Source organism: Pleurodeles waltl, chromosome 7 (assembly GCF_031143425.1).
Source record: "Pleurodeles waltl isolate 20211129_DDA chromosome 7, aPleWal1.hap1.20221129, whole genome shotgun sequence".
In the NCBI taxonomy this organism is placed as follows: domain Eukaryota; kingdom Metazoa; phylum Chordata; class Amphibia; order Caudata; family Salamandridae; genus Pleurodeles; species Pleurodeles waltl.
Window position 1 is genome coordinate 1543568637 of NC_090446.1, and position 20157 is coordinate 1543588793.

General features: G+C 43.5%; 1 protein-coding gene across 1 annotated transcript in view; it reads right to left on the bottom strand.

Annotated features, from left to right (window-relative positions):
* Positions 1 to 4343: 4343 nt before the first annotated feature.
* LOC138246673 (carcinoembryonic antigen-related cell adhesion molecule 6-like) overlaps positions 4344 to 20157 on the bottom strand; it is a 178384-nt gene continuing 162570 nt past the window's right edge. The window contains exons 8-9 of the mRNA XM_069201428.1: positions 14284 to 14327; positions 4344 to 5215 (exon numbers count right to left, since the gene is read on the bottom strand). Coding sequence (XP_069057529.1) covers positions 5209 to 5215; positions 14284 to 14327 — 51 coding nt within the window. The 3' untranslated portion in view covers positions 4344 to 5208. The remainder of the gene's footprint in view (positions 5216 to 14283; positions 14328 to 20157) is intronic.

The following is a 20157-nucleotide window of genomic DNA, read 5'->3' on the forward strand; positions in this document are numbered from 1 at the left end:
ATCTCATTTTCCCATCACGGCCAAAAAACAAACCAGGACCTTGTGGCCCAACATTACTATCGCCAAAATCACTGCTGCGAAGAAGACTATCTGCTCAGAGGCCCCATCTGACTGTTATCCCTTCTGCACTTTTATCAAAATATTCCTACTGATCAGTGAGGCACTAACACCCATCATCCATGTCTCCATTATGTTAGGTTCATTCCAGACTCACAGAAACATGGCACTGTCAAGTCCCTTGTTAGAAATGGGATCTCAAGTTGGCAGTTAGTTTGCACTCTGTCCAAGCAGGGGCCCTCATTCTAGTCAGGGCAATGAAGTTACCTACTCAAGATAACCCCTGCTCACCCCCTTGGTAGCTTGGCACAAGCAGTCAGGCTTATCTCAGAGGCAATGTGTAAAGTATCTGTACCAACACACAGTAATACAGTGAAAACACTTCAAAATGGACACCACACCAGTTTAGAACAATAGACAATATTTATCTAAATCAAACAAGACCAAACTGACAAAAATCCAAAATACACAAATCAAGATATGATTTATCAAAAGAATAAGAGTCTTAGGGGGCCATTCTAACCCTGGCGGTCTGCGACCGCCAGGGCTAAAATGACAGAAGCACCGCCAACAGGCTGGCGGTGCTTCCCTGCCCATTCCGACCGCGGCTGCAAAGCCGCGGTCGGAAAACCGGGTCCGGCGGTTTCCCGCCAGATTTCCCCCAGCCGGGCGAATCCTCCATGGCGGCGCTGCTTGCAGCGCTGCCATGCGGATTCTGACCCCCTTCCTGCCAGCCTGTTTCTGGCGGTTTTCACCGCCAGGAACAGGCTGTCGGGAACGGGTATCCTGGGGCCCCTGGGGGCCCCTGCACTGCCCATGCCACTGGCAAGGGCAGTGCAGGGGCCCCCTAACAGGGCCCCAGTATGCTTTTCACTGTCTGCCTAGCAGACAGTGAAAAGCGCGACGGGGCTACAACTGCACCCGTCGCACACCTGCAACACCGCCGGCTCCATTCGGAGCCGGCTTCAGTGTTGCAGGCCTCTTTCCCGCTGGGCCGGCGGGTGCTATATTGGCTAGCGCCCGCCGGCCCAACAGCAAAGTCAGAATGGCCCCAGCGGTCTTTCGACCGCGGAGCGGCCATCTGGTGGTTCCAGCCAGGCGGGCGGCTACCGCCGCCCGCCTCGGTTGGAATGAGGCCCTTACTCCATAGAAAACAATGGAAACATTGATTTTACACAAAGTACCTGGTTTGCATCTAAAATAAAGCCACACAGGCGAGCGTGCATCGGAAAAGTCAGCAATGCATTGATTCCTTACCTACAAGTGAGGTCGTGCGCCTTTTTCCTTCCTCACAAAAGAGCGATGCTTCAAAATCCGGACAGAGCACCTCAGATCCGTGCAGGTTCACAATGACTTTGACGCACAGCGGCGATGCATGTGAAATTCGGCTGAGCGCAGTTAAAAAACCATGCTGCATGGGGTTTGAATCATTATCAGCAGCCGCGAGTGGGTGTTGCGTCATTTCTCCAGCCGCAATGCATCAATCTCTCAGCCATGATGCAGGTAGAGCATGGATTTCAGCCGCGAAGCAGGTGGTGCGTCGTTTATCAGCCGCGTTGTGGATGGTGTGTCAGAAATTCCCCGCATAGCGTTCTGTGCGTGGATTATAGGCTGTTGTTCAGCCAACTTCACCTTTCAAGGGCATAGGGACTGGATAGGGCACCACTTGGCAGGTTGGGAGTCTCAGCAGAGAGTCCAGTTGCCAGCAGAGGAAGTCTTTGATGGCCCTGAGACTTCAAAACAGTAGATAAGCTCAGTTCAGCCCTTGGAGATTCTTGACAAGAAGGAATACACAGTAAAGTCTTCCACAGCGAGAAGCAGCAACTGTAGGATAGCCCAACAAGGCTTAGTCACAGGCAGTGGCAGCACTTCTCCTCAGCTCTTAAGCTCTTCTGCTTGGCAGAGGTTCCTCTTGCTCCAGAAGTGATCTAAAGTCTGGGGGTTTGGTTCCACTACTTGTACCCCTTTCTGCATTTGAAGATACCAAGCAGTGGGATGAAATTGAAAGAGAGTAGTGAACTAACAATCAAAGTGAGGATGGAAAGGGGGAAGCAAGAGAGACTTGACTGATGAGAATAAGTGAACATGAGAGTGACAGAGAGGTAATACAGAGCATTGATAATGAAGATGAGAGCAGAGTGATGACAATTTTGCACAATAAATGCAATCCCTTCATTTGGAAAAGTAGGCATGATCCATAACAGATGACAACAATTTTACAAATATTTACTTGCATTTGCAATATAAAATGTATTACTACAATCAACCCCACCACCGCCGGCACTTTATCTCTTTTGACCCTGTGAAACCTACATGTATACCTGTCTCTTTGAACTTGGTCGCTTATTACCTATGCTGTTGTAAAGCGCTCCGATACCCTCAGGTCTTGCCAGCGCTATAGAAAACTATCTAAATAAAATAAAATAAAAAATAAATACATTGATACCTATTCTTGACCAGTGCACTTTACCTGTCCTGTTTTTTTCGTGATGTTTGCTGTCATAGACAGAAAGTGCAGGGCCCCAGTAAGAGTGAAGGATCGTTCAGGCTGAGGCCAGCTGAAAAATGCTGCATTTTTTCTAGGGTTAATAGCAGCACAAAGCAGGGGTAACTCACTAAAAACTCAGCGAGCTACTGTTCCTCCCCCTACACTGGACCAATTTGATGGAGCACTGCTGTGAGGTCAATTAGAAAAGATCTTATGTGTGAAATGACCAGATCCACCACATATCTCAAGTTTGTGCTGCCACTGTTTCGATTGGCTATGTAACACCTGTGCTGGAAAGGAAGGGGATCCCACTGGATCATGGTTCTTATCATTTCTGAGCCAGATCACCAGGAAAACATGTTGAATGTGTCCTGGAGTCATTTTCTGAAACAAGGATACTTTTCAGCAGCACTCACACATTGTTTGCATTCCGTTTGGAGCAGCAACTTGCAGGTAGCAAGGGGACTGTGTTGTTTTCACTTCTAGCTGGACACACGCACCTGATTTAAACCTGATTTAAAGGGCCATCAGCCATTCTTTCGTGCACTATCACCATCTCCGGGAGCTGTGTAGAGCCTATTGCCTAGATTTCTATGCAATTGGAAGGAAACAATAGCACATATCTTATTACTTCACAAGTGTTGTGACAAATTGAGTTGTTGGGAGTGAGCTGCTGAAAAGAATGTATTGGGAGAAGTCATGAAGTCAATCCAACCAGCCATGCACCGTAGTCGGATAGGTTTGAAAGTTGGTCCCAGTCTCCGACTGGTTTGCATAGTGGTTTTTGGCAAACAAAAGTGTAAGTCCTCAGTTTTCTAATTTGACAATCCTACTACCTTTAAAACCACAACAAATGTTGCAGGACTGGTGTTGCATAACCTGGGAGATTAGTACTAGGTCTAGGTGTGGGTTCTAGATGGCAGGAGCCTTCTGTGTCCCTGTAGCTCTAAACAGGAAGCCAGGAGTCACTCTGATGATTTCAAGTTGCAAGCCTGGTCCTTTGTGTGAAGGAAGAAAACTGCCTATTCAATCTCAAGTGCCACTGCGCTCAGCTCCGGCCCCGCCCATCCTAACAGTAGGTGGCCATTTAGGATGACCTAATCCCTCCATTGTGCGGCTGTCTGGGAGGAATTCACAAAGTATAATTACCAATTACACCCTATTCATCTGACCCAAGACAGGCTGCAGGCACAAAAGGGGTAAGGGCAGAAAACTACCATTTCTCTTAAAGTAGTATTTTCAAAACTTTAATAACAACACACTATATAATTACAAATTATGTTTTTGTTACAATTCCAAAGACACCAAACATGCAACAGCTACCTATTCCCAACTGGAAATTACAGCTTCTTAAATGTAATAAGGAATTTCCAATGTTATCATATGTGTGGGGTAGGCCTCACAGCCGTGAAAAACAGCATGTTCACTATTGCGACATGTAAAACATAAACGTATATGCTCAATCTTTTAATTACACCATATCCTGCCCTGTGGGCTGACATGTGTAATAAAAGGGGAGTTTAAGGCTTTGCAAGGGACTATTAATTTTTATCAACACAAAAGTGATACAGAGGTAAATGAAACATTCAAGAACAACCTCCATTAGCACTATGTTTCTTGGGCCACTGTTGAGGCTTAAAACAATGTCTCTTTTGGTGTCCTACATCAAACATGATATTTGAGAGTTGCCTCACCCAAAACTTCAAGTGGGATGCTTCATCATAGACACCCTTCACTCTTATTTAGAACAAAGCAATTTCAGTAGACTCAACCAAGAAAGGACATTGCAGGTAGTCTGTAATGATATACAAGGATATATCCAAAAGTATCATTTTATTCGAAATATGCTTGGAATCAGAATGGTTGGATGACTTATGGTGTCAGAAAAAATGAACAGTTTTATCATGTTCTTTTAATCATATCAAGGGGACCAGATGTAGGGCTGCGTGCAACACTGTGGACTAGGGATTTTACCCAGTGGCATTTGACACAGAGCTCTCTAACCTAATGGTTGTTGCTCCCTTGGTTTCGCTGCTGTATTTGATAACACTTAGGCCCAATTGGAAAAAATAAGGATTCCACTGGTATTTACCCCATCCAAAAAAGTATGTACATTTGGACTCTGAAAGGTGCTGCCTGGTAACAAAACTAATCTTGTTTCATGTTGTACAGTTTATCTGCTTGCAGATTCCTTTTAATGTACTATTTCGATGTTCTCCTTCGTCTTATAATGTGTTATGTTTACATTCAATTGTTTCGTCTTCTCCTCCGTGCATTCTGCTAGTTTCTGTATTGGATAGACCATCAGTTTTTGAAATTGTTCCAATTTTAATTGAATATGCCATTAATGTATTTATCCACATATTAGAAACGATTTTTTGTATGAATTAAGCGTGGTATTTACAGTCTCAAAAGTAAAGGATAATCACATTGATGTTTAAGTACAAAATATAATTGTTTCTGTATCTCAATTCATGGTTGTCACACATCACGGAAATAAACTGAAATAAGCCTTTAATAAAATTGGTCACATTTGCAGTACAATAGAACATCATCATCAAACATGTTCGATTAATAGTTATGTCTTCCTGTACATTGATATAAGTGGTGACCTTCTGGTTCTTAATAGCATTTTGTTTCTTCACCAACACACAGCCTCAGCATCAGGGCCTAAAACATGGAAACAATTGTAGATTAACATTTTTAAGTGGAAGTCTTGGCTTCTTCAATCAAGGGTAAGACTCCTGATACTGTGGTTTATAGTTTCTGTCATTTCTGGGTCTGGCATAAAATGCTTCTATACTGGGCTTATAAATACTACTACTACTCTTATCATTTCCTGCTACTTCTACTACTACTGCTGCTACTGTGACTTCTACTTTTACTACTGGTGCTATTACTAACACTACAACTACTAATTCTACTACTATTAGTAGTTCTACTACTACTGTTAATGCTACTATTACTATGAGTAGTTGTACTAATATTACTAATAATAATAAGCGTACTTATAATCATAATCATAACCATAATCATGATCATAATTATACCAATACAATTGAGTGGTTGCCAGAAGCACCATTCGCATTATGAATCAGCTTGTAATTAGCATACATAGGGTGGGGCAAGGGGTCAGCTTTCTTGAGCCAGAACCTTTGTTGACAATGCCTTTCACAATTTGCATCATTCCATTGGGGTATCAGGAACTGTGTTTAAATTAACCTTTTTTATGCTTGAGGTAGCACACCTCTTGACTGGTCTCTCAGAGAATGACCTAAACGATGTCTCCTTTGTAACCCATTAATGCCTCCTGTGTAAACCATTGATGCCTCCTTTGTAACACATTGATGCCTCCTTTGTTAACCGGTGATGCTTCCTTTGTAAAGCATTGGTCCTTCCTTTGAAAACCATTGATGCCTCCTTTGGAAACCATTGATGTCTCTTTTGTAAACCGTTGATGTCTCCTGTGTGAACCATTGATGTCACTTGTGTACACCACTGATGCTTCACTAGGAACCTGTTGAAGCCTCCTTTGAAAACAATTGACGTCTCCTTTGTAACTCGTTGATGCCTCTTTTGTAAACCAATAATGCCTCAAAAGTATACCATTGATGCCTCCAGTGTAACCATTGATGCCTCCTGTGTAAACCACTGGTCCTCCTCTGTAAACCATTGATGTCTTCATTGAAAACCATTGATACTTTGTTTGTAAACCATTGATGCATCGGTCGTAGCCCATTCCTGCCACCTTTGATAACCATTGATGCCTCCTCTGTAAATCATTGATGCCTCCTTTGTAAACTACTGATGCCTCCTTTCTAAACCACTGATGCCTCATGTGTAAACCATTATTGCCCCCTTTGTAAACTATTGATGCTTCATGTATAAACCATTGATGCCACCTTTGTTAACCATTGATGCCTCCTCTGTAAATCATTGATGCCTCCTTTGTAAACTACTGATGCCTCCTTCGTAAACCACTGATGCCTCATGTGTTAACCATTAATGCCTCCTTTGTGAACTATTGATGCTTCCTGTATGAACCATTGATGCCACCTTTGCTAACCATTGACACCTCCTTTGTAAACTACTGATTCCCCCTTTGTAACTCACTGATGCGTCATGTGTAAACCATTAATGCATGCTTTGTAAACCATTGATGCTTCCTGTGCAAACCATTGATGCCTCCTGTGTAACGTATTGATGCCTCTTTTGTAAACCATTGATGCATTCTTTGGAAACCGTTGATGCCTTTTGTGTGAACCATTGATGCCATCTATGGAAACAATTGATATGCCCTTTATAAACCATTGATGCTTCCTTTGTAAACCACTGAGGCCTCATTTGCAAACTATTGATGTCTTTTTTGGAAACCATTGATGCCTCCTTTGTAAACAATTGATGCCTCCAGTGTAAACCACTGGCACCTCCTTTAGAAACAAGTAATGCCTCTTGTGTAAACCATTGAGGTCTCCTCTGTAAACCATTCATGCCTCTTTTGTAAACTCATTGATGTCTCCTTCATAACCCATTGATGTCTCCTTCATAAGACATGCAAGCCTGCTTTGTAAACCAGTCATGTTTCCTGTGTAAACAATTGATTCCTCCTTTGCAAATCATTGATGCTTCATTTGTAAACCATTGACACCTCTTTTGCAAACCATTGATGCCTTCTGTGTAAACTATGAATGCCTCCTTTGTAAACTACTGATGCCTCCTTTGTAAACCATTGATGCCTCCTTTGCCAACTACTGATGAAATTGATGGTTCCTATGAAAACCATTGATGTCTTATTTGCAACCCATTGATGCCTCTTGTATAAACATTGATGCCTCCTGTGTAAACTATTGATGCCTCCTTTGTAAACCATTGATGCCTGCTTTGTAAATTGTTGATACCTTCTTTGTAAACTATTAATGCCTTCTTTGTAAACCAAGGATACCTACAATGCAAACCATTGATGCCTCCTTTGTAAATTGATGCCTCATTTGGAAATCAGTGATGCCACTTGTATAAATCATTCATGTCTCCTATATAAATCAGTGATGCCTCATTGGTAAACCACTGATGCACCCTATGCAAATATGTGATGCTTCCTTTGTAAAACATTAATGCCTCCTTTGTAATCCCTTAATGCCTTCTGTGTAAACCATTGGTGCATCCTATTGATTCCTCTTTGGTAAACTGCTGATGCCTGTTGTGTAAACCTGTGATGCCTCCTTTGTGAATCATTGACGCTTCCTTTGTAAACCATTGACACCTCTTTTGCAAACCATTGATGCCTTCTGTGTAAACCATTGATGCCTCCTTTGCAAACTACTGATGACATTGATGCTTCCTTTGAAAACCATTGATGTCTTATTTGTAACCCATTGATGCCTCTTGTATAAACGTTGATGCCTCCTGTGTAAACTATTGATGCCGCCTTTGTAACCCATTGATGCCTCCTATGTAAACCATTGATGCCTGGTTTGTAAATTGTTGATGCCTCCTTTGTAAACTATTTATGCCTTCTTTGTAAACCACTGATATCTCCTTTGCAAATTTATGTCTCATTTGTAAATCAGTGATGCCACTTGTATAAACCATTCATGCCTCCTATTTAAATCAGTGATGCCTCCTTTGTAAACCACTGATGCCCCCTATGCAAATATGTGATGCTTACTTTGTAAAACATGAATGCCTCCTTTGAAACCCCTTAATGCCTTCTGTGTGAACCATTGATGCATCCTATTGATTCCTCTTTGGTAAACTGCTGATGCCTATTGTGTAAGCCTGTTATGCCTCCTTTGTAAACCATTGATACATACTTTGTAAACCATTGATGCCTCCTTTGTGAACCAGTGATGCCTCCTTTGTGAACCATTGATGCTTCCTTTGTAAACCATTGATGCCTCCTTTGTAAACCATTGATACCTCCTTTGTAAACCATTGATGCCTCCTTTGTGAATCATTGATGCCTCCTTTGTTAACCATTGATGCTTCCTTTGTAAACAATTGATGCCTCCTTTGTAACCCATTGATGCCTCTTCTGTACACCCTAAACTATCGCCTGAAGCCAGCCTGATGTATTTTTCATTGAGTCACACAATATGTTATCTAGCAAGGTGGGATGATCTTGCCTAGCTGATTGGGTAAGTCAGGCGCGCTGTTAATTTCTCACCAAGCTCCCTTTATTTTTTACCAATGACACCTTAGTCTTCTTCGCATCATTTTGCTTCTGCTGATATAGCTCTCCCTCGGACTGCTTTTCAAAGATACAGTCTCACTGGTGGCAGTATTTACTGCTCTTTCTGTGCATCCCTCTTGGGGGGCCTCAAACAGTACAGCTCTGATGAATGAATTACAGCAGTTTGAGCTGATTTGAGAAGTGAGTGATTTTTAGAATCCCTATAGTGGTATTGCTTGGGCACGTTTTACTCTGGTAACATTATTAGTTGGCATGTAACTGCCATAGAACCAAAAAGAGTGTCAGAATTAATCATTTTCTACCAAGGAAACTCACGCGGCAAGTCAGTACTATTCTTCAGTTTTAACTTTATCTTATGGATGAAGTTCATAAAAAGAAGTAGATGGTGCCCTTTAACAAAAAACATATGTGCACCAATGGAACCTTAAGAGAACGTGTTTCCTAGCACTGAAGATATGTAGCTGGTCTGCATACTTAGACTTTCTTATGTTCTGATCAAAACAACTTGTTTTAACACAGCACTAGTATTTGCCCCTGGTTTGCATTCCACAGTCCTGTGCATAACAGATGCAAATGTTATTTTATACCTTTTTTATTGATCAATCAATCAATCAATCCTTTGATTTGTAAAGCACGGCTTATCACTCTGGTGGGGATCTAGATGCTGTGTGTTGTTGCTGAGCATCAGTAGCTACTCCTCAAAGAACCATGTCTTAAACTTTCTTCTGAAGTCAAGCAGAGTGTGCATAGGTGGGAGGGGAGGTTGTTCCATATCTTGGCAGCAAGGTAGGAGAAGGAATGTCCTCTGCTGTGGCTGCTTCAAACTCTTGAGACTTGTGGAAGGGTGAGAGGTGTTGAAGGGAGTTTCCTGGTGGGCTGGTTGATGAGATTGGGTCTGATGTTGTGTAGGGCTTTGTATGTGATGGTGAGAACCTTAAATTTGCACCTCTTGTGCATAGGCAGCCAGTGGAGATCTCTTAGGCAGGGGGTGATGTGGGTCTGTTTGGGGAGGCCTAGAACGAGTCTTGCTGTTGCGATCTGGACAGTCTGGAAGTGGTGGAGGAGCTGGGCAGGGAGTCTGATGTAGGGGATGTTCCGTAGTCTAGTCTGCTGGTGATGACGACTTGGGTGACCGTCTTTCTGGTTTCAAATGGGGATCCATCTGAAGATCCTCAGTAATGTGAAGAGGGTGTGGAAGCTGAAGGAGGCCACTGACTTTATCTGTTGTTTGAAGGTGAGTTTGCTGTCAATGATGATGCCAAGATTGTGGGGGTGGTCAGTCGGGGTCAGGTGCTGTCTAAGTGTGGAGGGCCACCAGGAGTCGTCCAACAGAGAGGGGTTGTTTCCAAAGATGATCACCTCTCTATTGTCTGTGTTCAGTTTCAAGCAATTGGATTTCATCCATTTGGCGATGTGTGTCATGGCATTGCTTAAGCTGTCTCTGGGTGTGGTTTGGTCTTCTGAGAGGGAGAGAATGAGTTGTGTGTCATCGGCATATGAGATGTTGAGTCCATGGAAATGAACATTCTTGGCCTATGGCGTCACATAGATGTTGAAGAGCATGGGGCTAAGGGAGGACCGCCGGGGGATTGTCGCATATATTGCTCTTAGGTGAAAGGTGGGAGGTGAGGGTGTAACGGGAAATGGTGTTAAACGAGGCAGAGAGGTCTAAGAGGATCAAAGTTGCCTTCTCTCAATGGTTGAGGAGGGACCTGATGTCATCCGTTGCAGCGATAAGGGCAGTCTTGGTGCATTAGTTGGAGCAAAAGCCACAATGGGAGGAGTCTAGTAGATTGTGTCTTTCCAGGTTTTCGGAGATCTGTTTGTTGATGGCTTTTTCCAGGACCTTGACTGGGAAGAGGAGCAATGAATTGGGGGTGGTAATTTTTGAGTTTGCTGGGGTCGGCAAATTGTTTCTTCAGGAGCGTCTTGAACTCTGCTTGCTTTCGTGCTTTGGGGATTGTGGCCGTCCTGATGGAGGTGTTGAAAATAGGAGAGAGGATGCTGCTTATTTCCATTTTGTCCATAATGATAATGTAATGTGGGCATGATCGTTGGGTGAGCCAGAAGGAGACGAGGTCAGGAGGGCTGTTGTTTCCTGGATGGATGTTGGCTTCTAGTCAGTGATCAGGTGGTTGGGCTAATCACCAGAAGGAGTCAGTAGGTATTCAATGGGGCATTTTCTGTTGATGGCTGTGATTTTGCATTGAAAGAAGTCTGCTAATGAGTCGCAGAGGGGCTGGGTGGGTTGGATTGTATTTTCAATCACCAATAGTTTCTTGACACTGTGGGATAAATTGCTAATGAATCAAAAAGTTAAATTAAAGGCCTGTATAGGTTTGTTTTAAGAGTAATGTTTTTAGTTCTTTTTTTTTTAAGGAAACATAATTAGAATGTGACGGTAAAAAGAGAGGGCAATAGTTTTTGATAGATGGGGCAATTAAGGAGAGCTGCAGCCACCCATTCCTACTCTCTTGAATCCAGGGACACAGACGAACAGAGACCTCAGATAAGGAATGACAACAACAGACAGTGCTTACTTAATCTTTACCTTCAGAATTGAGATCCCTCACCAACTAGGGCTTAAAAGGTAAGGCAACAGATTTTGAACTTGATCTTATATTCCACTGTAACCAATTAATTTCTGTGAGTATGGGAGAGATGTGTGAATGACTTGGTGCCTTATAGATTAGCATAGCTACTTGATTCTAAACCTTTCTAATGCTCAAAGAATGTTTTTGTGAATCCACTCTACAAGAAATTTTCTTCTAGTTTAGATATTATTGGAAGAAAAATGTCAAGTTTAATGCGTCACTTGGGAGAAACATAGGACATTTTAAAATATCTCTTTGCATTATTATGCAGGATGAATTTAGAACAGCAATTTGTGGTTTGAGGATCAGGTTGTCCTGGCATGGGTGCCAAACCAAACTCGGAAGGACATTAGGGTCAGCCAATGAGGGAAGGCAGCAGTCCCAATCCTCCTGGGACCTGGAGGCTGAAGGTAAGTGTGTGTGTGTGATGTTTTAAATTGAATGTTTGGAGCGCGTGCGCATGTTTGAGTACTATGAGTGTTGTTAATGGATGTGCATTCTTGCATGCGTGTGTGAAAGAATGAGTGTTTGGTTTGTGATGTTTTAAAATGAATGTTTGGTGCGTGCATGCATGTTTGAATGGTATGAGTGTTGTTAATGGATGTGTGTGCGTGTCTGTATGTGAAAGAATGAGTGTGTGTATGTGTGTGTGCTTCCCGCCCGCCCCCTCCCTCCTAAAGCTGCCGGCTGCCACTGGTCAAACAGAAGTACTTGAAATATTTTGCTTACTGTCTTTTTTTCTGTCTCTGTAACTACTTTCATGATTAACAGGTGTGCACAGCAGGGTGAGTGGATGGAGTAAACTTTCCTTTGATGCAACTCTCTCAGATGAGGGACAAGTACAGTAGTGAGTGGGGAGGGGCTTCCCTTTCCTCTCAGACCTCACTCTTAGATGACAAATGTGCTTAGTAGTGATCATCTCAGATGATGGGTGTGCACAGTAGGTTATGTGGAGAAAGACAGGCCTCTCACTGAGACCTCTCTATCAGACGATGGGTTTCCATAGTAGGGTGAAGTGAGGGGCTGGCCTCTTCTTTAAGACCTCTCTCTCAGATGACTAGTGCACCTGGGTGTGTGGAGAGAGATTGTCCTCTTGACTGAGACCCTATCTTGAATGACGGGTGTGCAAAGTAGGGTGTGGAGAATGACAGGTCTGCTCAGAGAGACTGATCTATCCGTTGACACTTGTCTCTCATATGATGGGTGTGTGTACTAGTGAGTGGAGAGGGAATGTCCTACCTGCAGTGCTTAATTTCTAAATAAAAACATTCCGGTGCCCAAATCCCTCCTCTTAAATACACGGCCGCTGCAGTTAAATGTGCAAGCATGGAATACTGAGGCAGCGTAATCCTGAAACCATCTCGGGCCTCTTCAATTCATTTACAGCCACTCCCTTCCCCTTCAGCTCACTCCTGCAGCTTACTGCTTGCTCCCATTGTGACACATTTTCATTTTTCTCTTCCTCCTTCTTTCCCACATGTGTCTTTTGCTGGCAGTAAATGCTTGAGGCAGAAAAATAAGCACCGGCTCTCAAAAATAAGTGCTGGTGTTCCGCACCGGAAACAGCAAGCACAAATTAAGTACTGCCTACCTGCTAACACCCCTCTCCCTGATAATAGGTATGTATAGTAGTATGTGGGAAGAGACTGTATTCTACTCATATTTCTTTCCTAGCCATTGGACGTAAATAGTACACTCTGATAAACACCATATCCAGTGGTACTCCTTCCTACTGTAGCAAGTCACCATACTATAGTGGATTGAAAGATCACCTACTCCTTTCTAATTTTCACAAAGCCACAAGGGTCCTGTAAGATCGTAAACGTTTTTGAAAATAAGAATGAACTATTTACTCATCACAGTGCTAAACTCTTGCACACTTTTTCTCAAAAACAAGGACCACTTTATGCATTCCTACTAGGGTGTATTGAGAACTACATCTACTCCTTTTTACTATTCACAATCCTGTTACAGCTCTTCAAGATCGTAATAAATTGGTTAAAAACAATTTATGTTAATTTTCTTCACAATAGGTATCCTTTAGACACGTCTTCTCTAAATCTAGGAGGCAGCATGCATTTCTGCTCCCTTTTACTTCATTTCCACAATTCTTCCAATTTTTCACAGTGAACAGTAATGGTGGCTATTTCATATGTAGCATTCCAACAGCCAGCCAAACAGCATGCTCTTTCTTGCAGGATTTGTGGGACACTCTCGCTCCTACGACAGCATGAAGGCTAACAGGAAAAATGGGCCACTCGACCAATCACAGGGCTCCATTGTTGGATTTACATTTGCAGGACACTTGCGGCACTCTCTGAGCCTAACTGTTAAAATATGCAATTATTATTGACCATTAGTGTCTCAATAATTAATGAATGGATTTATGATAAATCACAAAGATCGTAATCTGAGGTTAAAGATCTAGCTTCCTGAGGAATCTGATGCAATTCAGTTTTTGTTGTAGCTTTGCCTAAAGACGTATTTGGAAAATGAATGGGTATTTTACATTTTGGGACCCTCTCTTTTCAGGATGAGGCCCAGAGTCAGATGCTCACTGGGTCATGATGAATGCCAGAAGACTTCTCTATCACAGACCTCACTCAGAGGTGTGGCAGTCCCAGGCAGAGTAATGAATGAGTGAGGGTCCAGCCACATCAGGGTCTCTACATTTATAGAGTTTGCTATATAGAAAACAAAAAAAATTCTGAGTGAGATAAAAGCAACATGGTCATTAGTTTGACAAAGCTTCACTGAAATCACTGATTCTCATCAACAGATGCATTGAAGGCCCTGAGATCCCCACATGGCAGGCAGGGGAGGCAGTGATTTCCTAACGGGGTATCCTGCCAGGCCTAAGGGTCGAAAGAACTCCCAGAAACCTCCTTCAATATATTAACTAGACTTTGATTAGGATAATATAACAATAATAAATGTCACATCTTATCTTTTACCTTTTTATCTGCTCGTAAATTGCTCGATCACCAAGTTCCAACACCTGGAAACCAAAGAATCCATAATTAGAAATAAAAATATTTTAGAAAATGTCCTTTGTTTTATGTCAGAATCGGGTGTTTAAATGGTTCATTTACTGTAGAGGGAACAATCTGGCATTAGTGTGGCACAGCTTGAGGGGGCTGTATCTACCAGCAATCTGTGGATAACTGATCCACCTTCTCCATGGTTTCTGGTCCCATCTAAAGGAATGAATGCAAAACTATCAGTCGTCTCATCTGTTAGAACCTAGAGAGCCACAGACTTCATGGATATGGGATAAAACAATGTCCCTATGCTAGAAGCTTAGCAAGGATGCCATGGACTATGGTGCATGTAAGGGAAATGCCCCCTTGGGCTGCTGTTAGAGTAGCAACATACAGCATTGCCAGAATCAATAGGCCTCTCAAGGCTCTGGGTCCTGGTGCAACTGCACCAGCTGCACCAGTGGTAGCTATGTCTCTGCCCTATGCATTTCTGAGAAGCCCTCAACACTTTTGTTCTGAGTGACCATGATTTCCTTGAGGAGTCAATTGTGTCATGCACTCAGCTGCCCAATCATCCTTGCCCTTAGGTAGACGTGAGGTACTGCTACTTAGCCAGAACCAGAAACCCGGATTGGGCCGACAGGTGTCACCTGCAGTGAGTTAGACTCAGTGCCCCCACTTCGCAGGTGATTCTGCCGCTCAAATCCAGTAGTCTCATCAGGCTAATGAGTGCCTATGCGACAATAAGAAATCCGTAGCAGACACTGTTGTCTCAGTACAAGCCACCACGCTCTTGAACTCACTGCAACCAAGCCTTCAAAGCATGAATACACTTCAGAAGACAGTTGAAGACATAGATATTCCCAAGAAAACGACATCACTCCTTATCCCTGCAACACAACCTGGAAAAACAGCTGCACCCTCGAGCTCGATCTTTAGCATACAATCCATGGATTGGAAACAACCCAACAAGCAAACTACTTTCGATGAGCGAGCAGGTAAGTTAAGGAGCGCTGACCTATGCTTCACCGGAGTATTATATAGTCATGTCAGTTCATATATAACATTTCCAGCCTACACTAAAACAAAGACCATAATACTTAGTGGTCCGTCTACGGCTGTAAATTACACCTTCTACATTCAAATAAAGGCATATATGGCACATGGGTTGTCCATCACCAGTACAGTGCAGCCAGTAAACGAGTCCTCAAAAAATAAACAGGTATGGAATAACTGATGAGATCTGTCACACACTGCAGGACAATCAGAAGTCTTTAATCAAGTCCATGACTGCAAGTCTGAAATATATACACTATGGCTGCTTCTTTACATCTCACAATGACTTTCAGATATGGGATGACAATGCACATCCCTGCAGGACTCTCCACTAATCTCGCCCTCCAACAATTCCAGTCCAGGCGTAAACTATAAACTAGGGAGTAGATTTACTAAGATTTTGCATTGGGGTTGCATCACTTTTGTGGCAGAACCATGACCAAAATCATTTTTGTTATTTAGTAAGGCCTGTAAAGCCGCTTGGTGTGGCTGTGTATCGTTTAGTAAATACATATTTATGTAAATTCAATATCCTTGGTCAGACAAGAGTTTAAACAGTGCAGCACAAAAAAGAATTCTAGGACACCAGATATCACACGATAAAGCGGTTTTAGAGGATAATAAACTACTCTTGCTATGACTCGAAGGGGGCATTTGATATTTTAAATAGAGGTACCATACAGAAGTTAATAAAAGCAATTCAGGCCCTGGCTCATATTTCCACAATAGAATTGATGACCGTCGAGTTTACGCCACATCCCAGAAATAAAGACAAAGAGGCAACGCTGACATCGTGGGCTATGTCCGCTATTATTGACCAAATTTTAGCACATCAAGAAACGTTTAGTGCATTGGGCATCGTCTTGCAAAAAATAGAACCGCTTCAATACCCCAACATTTTGTTATCAGAACAAAAGAAGAGCAGCTCGATTTTAAAAGGGGCTGTGGGAGTAGAAACTTCCCCAAACAGAAGGGAACATCTGACAATAGTAAAGCACCAAAGCCTGCTTCATCAAGGAACGTACCAACAGGTTTTTATTGGTATGCCCTCGACAGTCAAACAGGTTGGAAGGCAACACTCAAATGATAATAGTCCTCAAGAAAATCCATAAAACATCAATATATGTTCGTGGAATACTCATTGTCTAAAAAAACCTCGTTACTGACCAGGCAGCAGTAAGTTTCCTACAGCAGATTGAAATCTTCATGTTGCTAGAAACATGGTGTATGGAGCCGATACAAATTCCTGGATTTAATGGGATGGATGACTCTGCAAAACAACCTCACACACATGGACACCCTAAGGGGAGCCTCACAACATATTGCTTCACGAAAATCAACTGGGTGATGAAACAGATTGACTTCGGAATCAATTGGCTGCTACCGTTAAAGTTGGAACATCGGGTTTCATCAAGTAACATCAGAACTTTACTACTGATCAACGTATACGTTCACCCAAATAAAACACAAAACTGTGAAAACATGGAAGCATTGATCAGCATCATACACGCTACAGAAGTGAAACAAGAATGCAATTTTTATTGTGTCCGGTGATTTCAACCTAGACTTGAGAAAGGGCAGCACAAAACACCTCAACGGAACATATGTGAATACAAAGTTTGATAACTTGGGTTTGTGCTGCCTGGCGCCTCTTTCTGAGGATGCTACATCCACACAAGTAACCTTCTCAAGTGGTACCAAAAAATCTAATACCGACTTCACATTAATAAATGAAAGCGCATTGTCATTGATCTTAGCATACAGCATTCGCTAACGCACAGAGAGCGGTCATTTCCCACTACGCATTAAGATTAGGAATGAATGGAATCGGCTCCCTCAGCAAATATCATACCAATGACTTATGATATAAAGAAAATGAAATGGAAGAGACATGGCCTAGGCAAATGGAAGAAGTGCACCGCAATGCAGGCACACTTGAAGAGCTTAAACAAACATTAAGAAAGCAGGAACAAAAAGATCATTTACCAAGAGAATGAGTGGCAGCTTGGAAACAATTGAGCGATTCCCTAATTACCAAATTTTCCATCAAAAACGTCTCCCAATTTCAGTCATAGAGACAAACAACACAGTAAAGAGTGGCAGAACAGAATAGTTATGGTATAATAATGCACTGCGTTATCAGAAAAATCAAGTCTCAAGAGAATTAAAAAAAAGTCTGAAAGGACATATAACGGGGAAGGAAATCTGATAACATAAGGCAATTTGACCTAAGAGCCAAATACAAGAAAAGTTGAAGGGCGGCAAAACAGAGATACCATGAGGACTTGTGGCCAGCTACTCATGTCGAAAAAACAGAATAATAATAAAAAGTTCTGGGAACTGATAAAAGGACTAAGCCAGGGAAAGAATCGACACATGAACTTGGGCATTGATGCAGCTACATGGGAAGCCCACGTACAAACAATGTTCTCACTTTCAGAGCACCGCAAGAAGGAGGAGGACATTAAGGCGGCTGGTAACTTAGGTAAGACGAACTTTGGCTTCAGAGTGACAACGCCGACCGATCTATCTCTATCTGATAACAAATTAAAGTATGCGCTATTGAGTATAGATATTGAAAAGCTGACTAGTCTTATTAAGAAACTAAAACAGGAAGGGGCAGGTGGCCAAAATGGTATTCCAAATGCCCTTTTTAGAGGGGACCCCTCATACTGGGCTCACTATCTGGCGATGCTTTTTAACGACCTCCAGGGCACTACAGGGCTACCAGAAGCATGGAAAGGTAGCATTATCCATCCAATATACAAAACAGGAAATCCGCAACTCCCTCAAATTATAGGCTAATAGCCCTAATAGACGTGGAAGCAAAACTCTATACAGTCTGTGGACTGCAACAACTTGCAGAATGGATTTATGATAGACATCTAATTCCACAATGCCCGACAGGCTTCAGACAGGCATGGGAGCTATCACAAACCTGGATGCCCTGGCCCTGCTGGGAAACAAACTAGACAAACAATTGAAACATCGGTTTCTGCTTGTTCGATTCAAGTTGATGGAAACAAAAGACATGGGTGGTCATTACAACCCTGGCGGACGGTGTTAAAGCTGCGGTAATACCGCAAACAGGCCGGAGGACAAAAAAAGGGAATTACGACCCTGGCGGAAACCGCCAACTAAGACAGCCACTTTAACACATCGCCCGCCACGGCGGTACAGACAAACAGCGCGGCGGTCACCGCCAACAGACAGGCGGAAGACAATGTACCACCCACACTATCACAACACACCAATCCGCCACCTTTTCCGGGGCGGATTCACCGTGGATAAAAACACAGCGGAAACAGCTTGTGCTATGGGAAAATGCTCACCTCAACACATCCCACGAGGAACGAGGACACCATGGAGCCGGAACTACAAATCTTACCTGCCCTTGCATTCCTGCTCATCTACGACCAACAGCGACGTAGGCGCAGAACATACTGGTGAGTACAGCACCTATGACACGGGGAGGCAAAAGTTAAGGGGACACCCACCAAACACCCCCACCCCCACCCTCACATATTACAACATGCACACCAATGCATTCACAAAAATCACAGTAACAACCCACAATCCCCCCGGAAGAATGCAAAGACAAAGCGAATAGCGGTCAAACTTTTTATTGTGCCAATATACTACTCATTAAAAAATATACGGATATATATATCACGAAATCTGTCAAAAATGTATGTACAATACAAGAAGTAGTGCAGAGATGTACACAACAATGTCTGTGCACCAACAGTCCAAAAATGCATGGGCGACGCCCACAATAGATACCTGACCAAAATCCGAGAGAACACTGCCGGGGCATCAGATAGAAACAATACAGGCACCTCAGGGAGAAGGGAAGGGGGGGCACCTCAGCCAGATGAATGCGAAGCCAGATCCAAAACGGGGCTCCATGCCCATTGATGTATCCTGGGGAGTGCAAAGCCACAGTCTCTCAAGTCTCTCCAGTGGGTGGGTTGCCCACTGTGCCATCCTGGGGAGTGCAAAGCCACAGTCTCTCAAGTCACTTCAGTGGGTGGGTTTCCCACTGTGCCATCCTGGGGAGTGCAAAGCAACAGTCTCTCAAGTCTCTCCAGTGGGTGGGTTGCCCACTGTGCCATCCTGGGGAGTGCAAAGCCACAGTCTCTCTAGTCACTTCAGTGGGTGGGTTGCCCACTGTGCCATCCTGGGGAGTGCAAAGCCACAGTCTCTCAAGTCTCTCCAGTGGGTGGGTTGCCCACTGTGCCATCCTGGAGAGTGCAAAGCCACAGTCTCTCAAGTCACTTCAGTGGGTGGGTTGCCCACTGTGCCATCCTGGGGAGGGCAAAGCCACAGTCTCCCAAGTCTCTACAGTGGGTGCTTTGCCCACTGCTTTATCCTGGGGAGTGCAAAGCCACAGTCTCTCAAGTCACTTCAGTGGGTGGGTTGCCCACTGTGGCATCCTGGGGAGTGCAAAGCCACAGTCTCTCAAGTCTCTCCAGTGGGTGGCTTGCCCACTGTTACATCCTGGGGAGTGCAAAGACACATCTTCGCAAGTAGATGCAGTTCTCTACCGGTACTGGGTGGGACTGGTGCCCAGACTGGATGAGTCTCCCCGTGAAAGCACAGTCCCAGCTGCACATGGGAGAACAATGCCTGATGTGCCGGACTATTCATACCCACACGGTCTTTGCCCTGTTCAGCGGTCTTCACCATGGCAGTCTTGGCCTTATTCAGCGGTGCTTAGCCATGGCGGTCTTTGCCCTGTTCAGCGGTCTTCACCATGGCGGTCTTTGCCCTGTTCAGCGGTCTTCACCA